The 16,772-nt window shown below is 33.4% G+C and overlaps 1 protein-coding gene across 4 annotated transcripts in view; it reads right to left on the reverse strand.

The window, feature by feature from the left end:
* The window catches only part of LOC134265488 (CD109 antigen-like), an 82,425-nt gene extending 66,986 nt beyond the window's left edge, over positions 1 to 15,439 (reverse strand). For all 4 annotated transcript variants that reach the window (XM_062747705.1, XM_062747706.1, XM_062747707.1 and 1 more), the window contains exons 1-18: positions 15,294 to 15,439; positions 11,416 to 11,479; positions 11,049 to 11,206; positions 9,277 to 9,314; positions 8,893 to 9,049; positions 8,462 to 8,532; positions 8,225 to 8,350; positions 7,917 to 7,956; positions 7,711 to 7,795; positions 7,421 to 7,553; positions 6,899 to 7,123; positions 3,463 to 3,786; positions 3,235 to 3,339; positions 2,318 to 2,380; positions 1,673 to 1,864; positions 1,325 to 1,474; positions 1,021 to 1,143; positions 713 to 767 (exon numbers count right to left, since the gene is read on the reverse strand). In XM_062747705.1, coding sequence (XP_062603689.1) covers positions 713 to 767; positions 1,021 to 1,143; positions 1,325 to 1,474; positions 1,673 to 1,864; positions 2,318 to 2,380; positions 3,235 to 3,339; positions 3,463 to 3,786; positions 6,899 to 7,123; positions 7,421 to 7,553; positions 7,711 to 7,795; positions 7,917 to 7,956; positions 8,225 to 8,350; positions 8,462 to 8,532; positions 8,893 to 9,049; positions 9,277 to 9,314; positions 11,049 to 11,206; positions 11,416 to 11,477 — 2,107 coding nt within the window. In that variant the 5' untranslated portion in view covers positions 11,478 to 11,479; positions 15,294 to 15,439. The remainder of the gene's footprint in view (positions 1 to 712; positions 768 to 1,020; positions 1,144 to 1,324; positions 1,475 to 1,672; positions 1,865 to 2,317; positions 2,381 to 3,234; positions 3,340 to 3,462; positions 3,787 to 6,898; positions 7,124 to 7,420; positions 7,554 to 7,710; positions 7,796 to 7,916; positions 7,957 to 8,224; positions 8,351 to 8,461; positions 8,533 to 8,892; positions 9,050 to 9,276; positions 9,315 to 11,048; positions 11,207 to 11,415; positions 11,480 to 15,293) is intronic.
* Positions 15,440 to 16,772: the final 1,333 nt, after the last annotated feature.

Genomic DNA, 16,772 nt, shown 5'->3' on the forward strand with positions numbered 1-16,772 from the left:
CATGCACCTTAACTCCTCCCTGTTTTAAACTTGTTTTTTATTTACTAGTACTTTTTTTTATTTTTGAGGTGGTTTAAAAAAAATTTAGTTAGTCCATGAGTGTGTTTTTTTAAAGAATGTTTTGTAAATTTCCTTGCTTTCATATCAACATCAGTTCCCACAACAAATATATAACTTAAAAGTAAAGGACCAAATAAAGCGTTTGTTAATTGTAAACATGCGAAAATGGTCAAGTTGAACCATCATTTTGCTGCTTAAATCATGCTTACATTATGCCAAATCCAACGTATAAACGAATGATTGAAATGAAAACTATAAAAACGGCACCAAGAATATGCAATCATGTGTAAACCATAAATCAAAGCAAAACATGCAAAACCCAAAGCGAGAATGTCCCAGTAGTAAGTGCCATGTCGGAATGTCAAACAAACTCAATGATGCTGTCACTCAATGACTTTAAACGATTTTTGAATTTTTTTTTCATCTTTTAATTTTTTTGTTAAAATTATTTTTAAAAAGTGTATGTCAAGCAAGAAACAGCACCATTTTAATTATTGAAGAAAAAGATAAAAATACTCATAGATTTCAAATTTGAGATAAGATTTATAAAACATTGCAAGAAAATAAAGATGTCAAAATAAAAATCATTGCAGTTTACTTTAACTTGTTTGAATTTCAAAAAAGGCAGGGGAGTAATTAGTTAAAGACTCACATGGCTCTTCGTAGTTATAGACTAAGGCGTCAGTAAGGACAACCATTCCATTGTTCTGTAACGAAAAAAAACATTTTTACAGAAAGGAATAAACAATTCTTTTACATTTAAATTAACGCTTTAAGATAAAAAAAATATTTACATTCTTTATGAAACAAATGGAGATAACGAACAGTGTTCCTTTCTAGAGAATAAGCTAAATTTACTTGCAATATACAGTAAGTATGCTAATCATTCTAATTTTATACTCTATAGTTCTTTGATTGCTATTTGTAATTGATGATAAAATCAAACATGTCAGAACATACTCGGAACACATCTTCAGCATCCTCCCCACCCGAGGGTCTCGGCCACCAATGCCAGCTTCGAGCAAAAGGTCCCAAGTTTCCACCGGAGAAGGCGTTATCGTAGCTGTTTAACTCGTCATTAACCTGCAGCACAACAAGGCATAAAGTAACAGGTAGTCGTAAATAATTCTGATTTAGATAAAGAAATAGATGCTCATCGATAAATCTAATAGTTTGTGTCGTCGTTATAAAGTTCAGCTTGACGTGTTTTTTTTCAGAAAGGGCTCAGATATTGATTTAATGACTTCTTTTATAAGTTATTTACCCTGCTTTCTTTGATGTCATTGTCACTACGTAAAATAAGAACACTCTTATCCACCGCCAACAAATGAACCGTGGAATCCGGATCCGCTTTGACGGACACCACCACTTCATTTCCGGGGCGTGTCTCCTTTACATCAAAATCAATGTCCACCTGTTTGAATAGAAAAAAGCCAGCATAATTTAATGTTTTTCTTTTAATTTGGAATACACAAAAGTAAACATTCTGGATTTGGAATGTTGAAAGTAAATCAAATTCTAGCTGATAGCAGGTGAAGCATGATATTATTGTTCTAAAAATTATGATGATCTTTCAAAATTATCAATAAATCATATATTATTAAAGATATACCTTGTTTTTGAAGATTCCATCGATATTGAAAGTGAGTGCATCAGTGACGATTTCTCCGTCCTTTCTGACGTAATGGACAATAAGACGAGCTTTTGGCGCCATTTCTGTTGTAATTGGTAAGTTAAACTTCTTAACCCCTGAGGTGGGCATGTCAATTTCTCCTGAATCTACAACCTGTCCTTTTGAAACGACCTGAAATCGCAAAGTTTCAGTATATCTAATACTATGTATATAAAATTTTCCAAAATTCTCCCTTTTGTTATTTTTCTTAATAAGCGGAGTATGGTTATAAAATATTTTTGAAATAATTCATAAATGTTTTACTGGGTTAAGATAGACAATTTTCGCATGCTGTTTTTATTTTCATGGAGTAAATTTAGAATTTCGTCGTTCGTTGTTTGAAGAAATATCAGTATTTCAAGAAAATTATATTTCATCGTAGTTAATTAAGAAACAAATATTCCATTATGGAATTAAAAACTAACATTTCGTAAGTAATATGTTTTTGTTAGTCTCTTTGTTCTAGGAAAACAAAAAAAAAATATCAAACTTCCATGAAAATAAATGATTTAACAGCAGTTTATTTTTTGGAAAGGTAACATTTGAAGTGACTAACAATTCAAAAAGGAAATATAAGTGTCCTACCTGGTAGTAAACTTTTGGAGTACGCTCAGATGTTTTGATTTCAAACGTTGAAACAGATCCAGTCTAAAAAATGTAGAGAAATATTCATTATAAAATGTTTTGTGAATATTTCCCCATTTGTTTGAGTAAAGTACATACCGTATAAGTGGAAATTTTAGGGAGACGCAAATTTAGCGATTTGTCCAAAAAAAATTGTTTTACTTTTAGCGAGATGTAATTTTAGCGCTTTAAACCTTTTACTGCAACTAATTTTAGCGATATTCAATTTCAGCGATCTCAACATCTTCACTTATAATGCCAAAATTAAAGCCTCGCTAAAATTTCTGCTTATACGGTACTAAATAATAATGATATTATATATAGTTTTTTTCACCAACAGAATTTCTAAATTTAACAGGATGCAACAAAATTACACTTTGTCCTCGCTTCAGAAAAATTGAAGACCATGCGCAGACCAAGAAGGAGGGGTAGAAAGGGGAGAGTGAAATTAACATCACTTTAAAATTTAATCTTTCTCAACCATTTCAAGTAAGAATATCAAAAATATTAAAATCAGGGAAGATACGTTTCTCACAACAAACAAAGATAAGTTTCCTGGAACATACATTAACAGAATATATCTTTCCATGCGCACAAGCTAGGCTGCTTTATGTTAAATTCAATTAAAAAAAATATAAACTAGGTGCAATATTGGGTATAAAACAGAACTCAAAAATTCGACCCAATGCTAGGTTAAATATGTATGTGCTTAAAATTCATAATAACGATAATAGAATAAACAAAATGCCGCTTTAAAATTAGGTTTTTCGAAAACCTTGTTACGTCAACATTACTGTCAGTATTCTGCCTCGATCGTTTTAAAACTGGTCGTACTCGGTACTTTTATCGAATAATCTGTAATTGTCCACAGTCCTTACCTTTGGTTTGACATCAGGATTTAGTAGTGTCACCTGCATAAAGCTGTTACTGGGTGATTTACTTGGATTAAGACTAAGGTATGATGAACTCTTTTCATATACTGCCTACAAGTAATAAATGAAAATTTGGAATTTAAAAATAACTTTGTATTTACCCTTTTTTCTAAAAAAAAACTTTAGTTGGATGAGATTTTGTTTGCATTAAAAGAAATTCCAGCCTTCACTCACCTCCACTGATGCCCGTTTGACATTCTCTGGGATTGTCATTTCATATTTAAAAACGCCATCGGCATCCACATCCAGGAAGACGGGTTCCAGCTTTTCGTCTTTGGAGACGGGCTGCCAGAAATGCCGTCCTCTGATTGGTGATATCATTGGTTCGTCGACTGGAAGACGCTCAGGCCGCATTCCGGGTTCTCGTGGTGGCGGTATTTCCGTCGTGGTGGTGGTGGTGGTGGTTGAGGGGAGGGGCAGGGTGTGGGTCACGGTCAGTTTGACCCTGGAGGCCGTCGGAAGGGAAATTGGGGAGTCATCCTGACGGGTTACTCTTCCCTATTAAACAATGAAGGATGTGGAGATAACGAACAGTATTCAAGATAAATGTCTATAAAACATTACAAAATGGGAGCAAAGAAAACACGTGCACGGACCTCCAAAACATCAGAAGTGGAATCAGGTGCCTTGGAGGAAAATACAACGGATAACATCATAAAACAACAATACAACGGATAAAATCATAGAACACTATCAGTTTGACAGCATTGCACCTTGATCATATTAAACTTAGTTACTGCAAGCCTAATATAAAGAAGGCTACGTTTTATATATATATATATATATATATATATATATATATATATATATATATATATATATATATATATATATTTCCATTTCTAATTTTTCTCTTTGTGAAAACTCTTTGAAAGCTAGAGGAGTTGATATATTGATAATTCTACCAGAATGTAAATTAGGCAGGTCGATAGGTCAGGAGCTAAGGACGCCTAATATGCATGCAAATCTCGTGCGGCTGCCTTTGTATTTGACGTCAGTGGGCGAGAACTATTAAAATTGTCATGGGAGTCCTCGTGTAATTAAAATCTTTGTTTACAATTTTAAAATCTAAATCTATAATTTTATTTTACAATGAAATGGAAATATAAGGAATCACTATCTGGTTCAGATAGTATGCCAGGGACATCAACGATAGTGGGAAACATGGGATAATTTATGCAAAACGGGCTTCGCCCGTTATGCAAATTATCCCATGTTTCTCACTATCGTTGATGCCCTGGCATATTATCCTAACCAGACAGTGATTCCTTAAGTATAGCGGTTATTAGATCATACTGAGCAAGATTTATAGTACATCTTTTATGTAATTATGTTCCCCAAACGAAGTTGGGGAACATATTGTTTTTACTCGGTTTCTTATTATTATTATTAAGGTCTTCCGTCTTCAGCGGAAGACCTTGTTATTCTTAGGTTTCTTTTCCACTATTTTTATTATTATTATTGTTTTTTTTTCTTACCGATTTTGTGCACGCGAGTTCTCGGAAACGCCTCGATGGATTTTCATGAAACTTTCAGGGCTGATAGAACATCAAACAATCCTGATATATAATTTTTTGTTTTGATGACGTCACTTCCGGTTTTGAGATTTTCGCGATTTAGTGATTTTCAGAGGGTCACTTTGTCCGCGAGTTTTCTCAAAAACGGCTTAGGATAGAAACTTGAGTTTTTCAGCAATGATAGAGCAATATATGTAGATGTGACATACGTATTTCATTTTTACCGGAAGTGCTGCATGCCGACGCTCGCTATGGTCCGAAAAGGGGCATGTCGAGAATTTTAAAATTTCTAACACTTTTTCTTCAATATCTTTTTACATACAAATATTTCGTTAAGACATAAAGAACAAAAGAAGTGTAAAATTACGTGATCTTTCAAACGATATCTCGAAAAAAGGGCTGGCCCCTATAATTAAGGGCCGAGAGGGGCCAAACGTTTTTCCTTTATATCTCAAAAAGTATTGAGAATTTGTAATACGTCAAAGAAGCAAAGTTGTTCAAAATGCTAAGCTTCATCTATCTGGATCGTCAAAATTCATCCGGCGACGTCACTTCCGGTAAAACCGGAAGTAGTACGAAAATGCATATTTTTGCCGTTCTTGACATATTTTTGGGTAGCACATGTCACTGGAAGCATAAAAACTTAATTTTCCGTCCGTCGACAACACTTCCGGTCAAACCGGAAGTAGCCAAAAATAGCTTATTTTTTAAGGTTTTGACGCAAAATTGAATTTTTTAAGTCAATTGAGACAACTTAGCTCATTGCTTTCTTTCGTTGACGTCACTTCCGGTCAGAACAGGACGGAAGACCTACTCGTTGCTTTGCAACGATATATTGCTCTAGTTCTTATTATTTTTCTTCTTCCTGGGAAAATTTTGTCCACGAGTGATCTTGTAAACTACACAACCGACTTAGGTGAAACCTTTTTAGGGTCAGTAGGCATGTTATGTAGAGTTGCCGAACGAAGGTCATTTTGCGCGCACGTGCTTGCAAGAGCGCGCACGTGCAACACGTGAAATGACCAATATAATGGATATTGCCGTAACTTTTCTATTTTTTGATGAAATTTTTTGAAACTCATTATGTAAGGATACATTAGTAGTATAGACAAGATAGCATGGTCAAAATAGCAAGATCTCACGCGCATGCACGTGCGCTTCGCTCTGATTGGCTGAAACTAAAGTTTCAGTATCTTTCTTGTTTCTTGTCATAATCCTTTGAAATTTTGAACATAGTCCTACATTATGAAGATCTACCGCAAGATATATAAGAATTTTCATGAAAGTATGCGCATGTGCGCGTGCTGCAAGCTGATTGGCTGAAACTTTAAATGGCAATATCTCCTTTGTTTTTTGACGAAATTCTTTGAAATTTAAAATATAGTCATGCATTAGGATATCCTACAAAATGATATAGAAAAATATCATGAAATCACGCGCATGCACGTGTGCTGCAATCTGATTGGCTGAAACTTTAAATGGCTATTTCTCCTTTGTTTTTTGACGAAATTCTTTGAAATTTAAAATATAGTCATGCATTAGGATATCCTACAAAATGATATAAAAAAAAGTCATGAAATAACGCGCATGCACGTGTGCTGCAATCTGATTGGCTGAAACTTTAAATGGCTATAACTCCCTTGTTTTTCAACCAAACAGGATGGGATTTAGAACATAGATAAATATAAGGGACTCCTACAAGAAGGTGTAGTCATTATGCACGTGCACGCACGTGCGTGCATTTGAAACGAGTATATTTAAAATTCACTTGAATGAGTGATTTTTATTACTTTTAGACTGAATGCTTTAATACATAGTACATGTATATTAAAATATATAAATAGTGTAGACAAGATGATATGGTCATAACGCACATGCATTCACATGCGCTTGGGTGCAATGCTAAAAATTGAATATAATTGGTATCCTTCTGGGAAAACGTTGTTAAAGTCAAAAATGCACAGAGTTTGTCTTATTTAATGAAGCTTACAGGGAATATGGCACCGAAAGGGAGTTGGGGAGCGTTTGGGGAACATCTGTAACGGTTCCCGTTACAATTAGCACTAGTTACTAATGCATTTTAGTTTACTTACTAGGACTGTATATTTAAGACCAGGTTTAAACGTCTTTGGTAAAGACTCCAGGAATTCCACTTTGTTTTCAAACGGGTAGAATCTGACAGTACCGGAAGCGTTCTGTCTAAGCCCAGTTATTGCCTCTGTGACGTTCACTTCAAACAACAGTTCACTGTAGTCCAGCCATTTATCAAGACTCTTAAGCTTGGAGTTCTCCACGTCAAACTTATATTCGCCATTTATCTGAAGAAATGAAAAATTTAGATAAAGAAATATTAGTAGTGCTTTTAAAGAACATTAATTTTCATTATGATACATAATAGATTTCAGACCAGTTGTCTTGTTAAGAATTAAAGTTTTACCGGTGAAAACAAAATTTACAGTGCAGTACTGGGTATGATAATTTAAAGTTAAACGGTGTGGTATGCAGTATGACTATTTAAGTTTACCGGTGTATGAAAATTTATTTAACCGGTGCGGTATGCAGTATAAAATTTTAAGTTCACCAGTTTGGTATGCAGTAAAAGAATTTAAGCTTACCGGTGCAGTATGAGAAATCTCGTTCAGGAGACCCTGTTTTTTCCTGTTCTCGATGGACCAAGGACTAGTGCTGAGGAAGGGCGGGCGGATCCTAATGTCAACCTGTCCCTTCACTGGCTTACCAAATGTATACCTGTAATTGGAATACGAAAGTGTCTAGTTCAATGATGAAATAAATATATGTAAAGGTATTCGCAAATTAATTTTAGCTAATATTTTCTTTGTAATAAAGATTTTAAAAAATCTGTAATAAATATGTTGCATTTTATAGCTTCGCGATGTGCGCTTACTTGGAAATGACTTTGATGCCAGTCAGGTTTCTGTTGCTCAGTCCGTATGGGGGAAGATCCAAGGTTACATCAAACTTTGGCAATACTGAAAATAAAGTCAGTTGTTTTAATTGACCGATAAATTGCTATATTGGGTTTCTTGAAAAATCACCTTTAGAAGACATTAAACTGAAGGCTGTATAACAGTGAATGGGGAATATATTTACCATACTCATCGACTGTAACTGTCTTCGTGTGGGCTTCATTCTGGAGTGAGAAGAAAAAATTGTCAATCAATCATAAAATTAACGCTCAAATAAGACCTTAATTGTAAAAGTAAGCATTAGACAAGTAATAGTTTTAAAATAATTCGAAGACTTTATCAAATTTATTTATAATATTATTTTCCACTTTCAGTTAAAGGTCTATTTTTTTGATACAGATTCCAATGGACTAGGAACATAAAATAGAAGAGGAAGCACATGCATAATTCAAACAAGAAAATAATGGATAAAAACATAGAAATCTCTGTTACCCCTTGCACAGCCTTTATCTTCCACTCCCCGAGTACAGGATGGTCCGACATGACTAAACTGTCTGTAAACACTCCATTATCAGGAACCTTATTCTTCCACTGAGCGATTTTATTTCCAAGAGGGTCCTTTTAAAAATAGAAGAACGTGTTCCATCAAGCCCATGACTTTCTCTTATTAAGTGCCTCTAATTCAGAACTTATGAATTAAGCATTTAAAACTCAGAAGAAGCTACGTACGTATATTTCAACATCAATGTTCTGATTTACAACAGATAAATCTGGGTATATTCCAAAGACACGGAAATGAACTGAAAAAAACCCCACAAAAATTAGTCATTGTTAGAATCAGAGAAATGATTCTTGAATATGGACATAACGACAGCCCAGTGGACTATGGTTTTGGATATCAATGGCGTACATGTATGTAATATTTAATGAAAACACAGAAACAGATAAATTATCATGATAGAAAACAACTCTGGTCTTAAATTATTAAAGATGCCATCTAAATATCAAATTGTAAGTGTGAAGGTGTGTGTCTATGTGAGGGTAAGGATGTGTGTACGTGAGTTGTGACACTCATCTAAAACAACAAATATTCCACGTGGATTTCTGGTACAGAATGGGTTTTGCTGTGAAGAGGAATTCTGAAGCAATGAAATGCTTACTTGTTTGACCAGGTTTGTAGATTGCCTTGTCCGTTTGGATCATCACAGATGAGTATTTAGGATTGAATTCTACTTTTGTATAGTTACTGAAGTTAACTCCTCCCTCTCCCTGAATACTAATAGCATACTCTTCTCCAGCGCTTAAAGTGGAGGGCATCTGTTGTACAAAACATAATTACTTTAGCATGGAACATCTTATCAATTTTTAAAGCAAAAAATGTATATGTTAAGTTTTATTATGGTTTTTTGAAAGTTAACACCAATATTAATAAATTTTTGCTTTGTTTTTGATATTCTATATGTCTTATAAATGAAATCTTGACTTTTAGGAGGTGTAATGATGAGTTATGTATCGATTATCATTTACAGCAAACTGAAACTTACCATTAAAGGAATTGTAAGCAATGTTGGATTTTCGGGATCTACAAGAGAAAATATAGTTTTTTTATGATGATGCAATAAAAAGGTAACGTATTTAGTAATAAACAAACACATCACATTTTAAGCTTACTGGACGTTTTGTTGAACATTTCTTTGGCTAATTGTGATTCTTCAATAATTTTAAAGAGAATTTAAATACTCTAGAGAAAACAAACTAAATTTTAAAAGAAAAGCAAAGTCAATATGATTCCTACATCTGATAAAAAGAAAAGTCATTCTATGCAAATTTCATAAAAAAAAGTGAATGTAAATCGAAATTTTCCAAACACTTAAATAATCAGTTGCTAAATTCCAGTATACAGGAGTTAACATACGAGGGTTGTCCCATAAAATCGTGGACAAAGCGTTTTTCTCAAAAAGTAATGGGCGCACTAAGCTGAAATTTTCAGTAAATGTTTATTCATCATATTTAAGTGAATCATAATGTTTTTGATAATATATATTCAAAAATAAAGATTTTATTCTGTTTGAATGTGCACAAGGTATGGTCCTACGGCGCACGGTAAAAATAGCAAGGTTATATTCGAGAAGACATAAGAATTAATTGGTAATAATAGTTTTCAATACATAAGATTAGGTTGAAAATTATCCTAATTCCATTCTTTAATCAATTCTGTCGTCTTTTTAAAAATTTCAAGGCATTTGGTTAATTTTTGGCAGTTTCCCAAGCATTTGAAATGGGAAAGTAATAAACACAATACACGAAAAATGGCGATTTTTTATGACGTTACGGCGCACCGGAGAGCAGTTCAGATAGATTAGGATGTTGTAATGACGCCTTAAGAGACTTTAAATGAATACAGAAGAAAGAAAATATGAAAAATATCACCAGATCTTTAGTATATAAATGAAATGAAAGTTTTCTTAGTGAAGTCTTCGTGGTCGAGTCCCCAGATAGTACAAAACATATGGACAGACTGCCATTTGTAATAGCAAAGGACGCTGTCACTGTCGACCGTCGATGTGAGATTCTCTTTTAGTTGAATGATGGTGAGAATACTGTCTGTAACTTGCTAATAAATATTCAGAAGATCGCATGAGTGTGCCGCATTGGTTTCTTAACTGGTTATAGATACTCACATATGTAAATCAATAAAATTTCTAAATTTAAGAGGGGCTTATCCAACTTCAAGTTTAGCAAAGATGAAACGTGACGCTGTTTTAGACACTTTGACGTTATCATCCGTGCGCCGTAGGGCGATACAGTACATAACATAAAATATCACAATTTGTTAACCTTTGCATATATCTATTTGAAATTTGCTATGTATATTCATAATTTATCTACTAAAAAGTGGTGAAAATTTCAGAACGCAGTGATGATTATTTTTCGAACTAGACAACTTGTCCACGATTTTACGGGACAACCCTCGTAAAACCTGCTAACGTGAATAATTATTGTGGTCATCATTTCTAGGACTTAAGGCTTCTTATCCATTATCCTTCATTTCGGACAAGAAAATACGTGAAGCCGACTAATTCTGATATCTACCTGTGGTCCTAATTTCGGACACGACAATACATGTCTACTAGTTCTGATATCTACCTGGGGTCCTTATTTCGGATACGGCAATACATGTCCTCTTATTCTGATATCTACCTGTGGTCCTTATTTCGGACACGACAATGCATATTTACTAATTCTGATATCTATATACTTGTGGTCCTCATTCCGGACGCGACAATACATGAAGTCTACATATTTTGATATATACCTGTGGTCCTGATTTCGGACACGACCGTGCTATTTTTACTGTCCAGCAGACTGGCCACTACCGTGGTCGCCGGGGCACCTGCTGCATTCAGAAGCTGGACCTTTACATTCGTCTCCAGGTTAGGACGAATGGTCTTTGGGAACATAACAATGTAGGAACTGAAAGATGGGGTATAACTTGTTAGAGCATGTGTATACTAAACACAAATAAGAAATTAAAGTTTAAAAATTGCGTTTAAGTATTTCTAATCTTATTTTTTGTATTAAAATGTTCTCAGTCTGAAGAAACGTTGAATTTTGCCTCAGTTGGTAAAATAAATGTAACGTGATGAAAAATCTTTATTGGATGTAAATATGACGGATCTTACTTCTTGGCGAGGGAACATGATATCACAGATAATAGGATGAAAAGGAAAACTTGTGCTTCCATATCTGTAAAAACAAAATAAACTAAATGCTATTAAATTAAGCAGAAACATTACAAATGGAAAACATTTCTGAGATTTTTGTTCATATATGAAATACTACAGTTCCTTATGTCCAACAAAATGGAAATAAAATACGTTAAGTCCTCTGATATAGCTTCTTCCTATTTAAGATTTAATAAGAGAAAAAAATGAGGGAAAACTGCATGTAACAACTAAGCTTTATGATATGTGTAATGGCTTCGAATTCACTTATCTTTTGTTAATTTTCTTTCTTTCTTCTTTTTTTTTTTTTAGGGAAGTACCATTTTAGCATATGAGGGTTATACCCCACAGTTTGGTATATATGTTCTTCGTATCAAATTTAAAGGTTAGTTTTTCGTAAGAAAAATTTCTAAACAATGCAGGACACTAATAAAAAAAATTGTTGTTACAAAAGATTTTACATCCAATCTACACACTACAGTAAACATTTTGCAATTTATTTTTATGGTTGATGCAATGACCTTCTTACATGTAGCAAATAAATATGTACAATCTACCTTAGGACGTATGTTGACTGTGGTCTTTCAGAAAAATTATTACATGTAGGTCATTATTTTCTTAGAGCAAGGAGGATGTTTTCAAGAGATAAAAACACGGTGAATCCTAGACAGCGAGCACTATCTGTGACATCTAAAGACTGTGACTTTTACATTATTTTCATACAAAAAATTAAATTCCAGCAATTGAAACTATTACTCTGCCCGTGATTTATGTAACAAAGATTTTGGTATACTTCAGTATTTCTTGGTCCATTAACTACATTCTTTATATTGTCTATTTTATAGTGCACTATTTCTAAGTTAAATATTTTTACGTATATATACCTTGTTTCTCAATGACATCACCAAACAATAACAATTAACAGAGGTCAAAAGTTTACACCGTAGCCGCCTTTTGAGTGAGATGATATAGTGAAAGGTGTAGAATTAATGAATACGTATCTACTTGTTTGACGGGGAAACATGTACAGAACGCTCAATTCAGAAACCACTGTGGTGTCAAGAATGGGCGAATATATGTTAATGTACCTGAAGTGTTTTAACCTTTTTTATCTTCCTATGGACACAATGTTCGCAGTCCCTTATTATTATTATTTGTTTTTTTAACCGTAAGTATTATTTTTTTAATGAAAAACGTCATTTATTAATGAAGCATACGGAGATAACGAACAGCATTCAAGATCAAAAGTCCACAAAACAACACAAAAAAGGAGCGGAGCGAATACGGACCTCCAAAACATCAGAGGCGGAACCAGGCAAATCACAAAAAAGTTTTCGAGAAATAATACCACAGAAAACACTGTTATAAATTTAAGAGTCTTGTTTTCATAATCTAATGTTCATTTGTTTGTTAAAATGTTTCTTCAAAACAAATCGAATATTAGAAATTATTAATAAAAGCCCACACTTTAATTAGATTTTAAGAATCTGGTGAAAGAGTAGAAAATTCTTAATGATTGAAGGGTATTTAAGCTTATTTTCTAGGATTCTCTTATAAAATATACTAATTGTAACATGTATATGCCAGACCTTACTATTTTAAATTATTTTAAATATTTTTAAAAATTTGAATGACTTTATAGGTTTCTGAGTAGTTCAATAAAAAACCTCTGGTCTAAGCTCAGGAATTGGTTTAAAATTGGGGGTTGTTGGTTGGTTGGAGGAGGGGGGGGGTGTAAGTCTGTAAGGCAATAGTCCTGATAAAACCAAATCATATGATCAAATATGTATGTATAATATGTATAATTAAATTATTACAAAATTATCTTTCAAACTTTATACAGAATGTTGAAAATTACTAAGGTAAAATAATTAAACAGAATTAATTGCTTTTATCAGAGTTTTCATAGCAATGTAAATATAAGTAAATGATACTAACATGATTCAGTAAAAAAAAAAAAATTGAAGTTTACATCCATGTGTTTGAACATCTAATTTACATAAGCCACAGTATAAATCATGCAAATTAGATTTTGAACTTTATGGATGCCTTTGCAAGCATAAAACAGTTTGTTTAGTTGGACTTGAGGTTAGTTAGGGCACAGAATTATGTGACAGAATAACAAAATATATGCGACGCCAATCATCGTGTATTACACATTAAGAATGCGTTATTCATATATAGGTAACATTACGGTAATAATAATTAATTAGTCTTGCCAGCTCATACTTATGATTGTCAGGCGTGTAAAGTACAAATCTTGGTGTGTTTAGCATTGGTAAGTATGTAAGTAAGTAAATATTTTATGACATTAATATTCTACCAAACTTTAGGGAGGGGTTAAAACCAAAATTAATGCTATCACTGACAGTAATATAATGGATGATTTTGGATACACATAGAATGCAAGGCGGTAACTATAGTCTTACATTTTTAGTGAGGCAAGTGGTCTGGGGGCAACCAAACTGACCGCTGTATGGGAGAGGGTCAGAAACATGGATATTTAGGCAATTAAATACTTCTTTAAAAGTTTTCAGATTGTGAATTATTTATTTAATGCTTTCTGGACGATAATGAAGCACCTGGTGGGATGATCGATTTACAGAAATTGAAACAAAAGTTGAAAGTATTGTTGTACAAAGACATGCATAATTATTTAATTAAGTATATTTCTTAGAAATCTCTCAAATTTTAGTGAGATATTTGTCTCGCTTGCCTCAATGATAGTTTTGACCTTGGAACATGTTTTACTTTAGAGATTCAATTTTCTATTAATAATTCGTATTCAATTTGTATAAACTTTATCGTTAAAATATACCTAGATGTATATTAACCAGCAAATCTTCAAAGATTGGTCATAATTAGATAATACTGTATATTTCAATGAAATTTCAAAGCGCTTACATGTACAGCGCTTACATGTACAAAATACGATTCATAAACATTAAGATTCTTACGCCCCTTAATTTTTTTTTTTAATTTTTTTTTATTTTGGACAAATGCATGCAGGGAAAGCATATAAGCATAATTTATGAAATGAATGACAATAGTACAAACTTGATAAATTGTATTGCAATGATTTAGAATTATACTTTCAAAATGTTCAATTGAATTCAAAGAGGTCACAATGCTAAAATCAGAGCCTCAACAATTCATTAGGGAATCTAAGTAAATTAAATACATTTTATGCCTCTGATGCTGTATTTTGCCTTTGTGCAAAAAGTATGTTAATTGTTTCGTAATTTTTCGGCTTTTTTGGCTGGGTTCATACATCATGTTTACTTGTAAATCTTCAGTTGATGAATTGGTTGTGCTAATTACCGCGGGCGTGTGTGTTCATTTACACAGTTACAAGATGTCACTCTCCCGCACTACCCTCTCAAACAAACTGACCCGCCCAGGAATCTAGGGCCTCATTGTCCACTTACACGTGTTTTACCGAGGGACACCGGCTAGCTCATTTATCATCGTGTTACACCAAGTAACCACAGGATCAGGCCATAATTAACAAGCAACTTTTGCAAAGAAATCTGTGCTTACTTTTCTGAAGTCATTGGATGCATCAATTACTCTTAGCATGATATTCTTGGTAAAGTTCACGATTATCAACTGTGTATATTCTTCTATATAATAAATGCATATACCATGTCATTTTCCTTTTCCTTTTTCACACATAGGAAAATAAAATGCAATCCTTATTTCATTTTTCATTTTATTTGTGTACATTTCTTTTAAATACAGTAAAGTTGTGCAAGTATGAATTACCCGGTATACATTAATGAATTCTATTCACGCATGCAAAAAATAAATAAATAAAAATAATTTTTATCACTTACCTAACTATATGAGACGATATCCACTAAAACATAAAAAATTTCAAACAATGATTCTAAATTCAACTCTTATAAATATCCTTTACTACTGCATATTTGTGCTGTATTGCAATGCTATAATTTCTGTCTCACTTAACAGATAAGAAGTATATATACCGTTAGCATAGGGTCTGGTTTATCCCGTCACACCTGACTGATTTTGTTGATTAATAGTCGGAGCTCTTCATCATACGTCACATCGTCACGCTCTTCCAGAAGGGTCTTCCCATGAGTTGTAATAAGGGTTTTCATTGGCTGATTTTCCACGCTACGTCACTTTACGCTGCTCACTGTTTACATGGAGGTTGTAAACAAAACGTAGAAATTCAGAGGTGTGCAGATCAGCTCTCGTTAACCTTCTCACGGAATGTGAAAATCGCAACACGCACACGTGTGCAAAAATTAAAAAAAAAAAAAACTACTCCCACTCTCCATAAATTTCACAGTGCTGAATTCATGACAACTTACATCGTATTATGCCGTTAAAATAATTAAGACATTGATATATTATTAAAAAATCACTTATAATAAGAAAGTATAGCTGTAGAAATATTTTTTAAATTTTTCAATATGATGTCAACGGGTCTGACATGAATTTTTTTTTAACTTTCTAAAAAAGAAAAAAAAAAACTATGATATAGAGAATGAAGTATGAAAATAAAATGCAATATCTTAATTTTGATTGAAATTTAATATATTTTAATTAATGTACGCAGGGAAAATACATTCGCATATCACACATATTTATACATGTTTGTCAATGTATGAGCCCTCTGGGTTATCATGTTTTGATAACAATCCCAGAATCTTAGCTGGACACTACTTTTTCAATTTTTTGTAGATGCACAGTATTTGTGGGGAATTCCCTCCAATATGCCCCGCTTAATCTGTTTGTAAACAGCATCTGTAGCAGCAAATGGTACTCATAAATCGCAGATAAACTTCGAGGTTGTTTCCCATATTCCTTCAAATGTGCGCAATATATATCTTTTATTTCTCTGTGAATGTCACATGAACACTGCTATTCTCGAATCATCTGTAAAAATAAAATTAAATTTTAGTTTAAAAATTAAATAGTATTACACATAGTATTTATATGTTCTGTGTCGTCTTCAGGGACGTAGCAACACTTTTTTCCCCAAACTTACTTATACTATAGGAACTGTTAATTGAAAGTTTAGTTCCCCCCCCCCCCCCCACTTTAGTGATGTACGGAAAGTGTAGTAAAGAAATTGGTAATGAAAGTATTTGAAATTGAGAAAAAGGTGGCCTCTACCCCACCCACCCCCCACCCCCCACCACAAAATAGGATTTTCAACTTTGGGCAACTTTTTCCTTTTTTTGCTTGTCAACTTTTACAGGCAAGTTAAAAAAAATTCTCTGCCTGCCCCCCCCCCCCCCCCCCTGTCAAAAACGATGCTACGTGCCTGTGTCTTTATGAGA

This window comes from Saccostrea cucullata, unplaced genomic scaffold, assembly GCF_032062105.1.
Source record: "Saccostrea cucullata isolate Sc308-1 unplaced genomic scaffold, CSIRO_AGI_Scuc_v1 ctg401, whole genome shotgun sequence".
Classification (NCBI taxonomy): domain Eukaryota; kingdom Metazoa; phylum Mollusca; class Bivalvia; order Ostreida; family Ostreidae; genus Saccostrea; species Saccostrea cuccullata.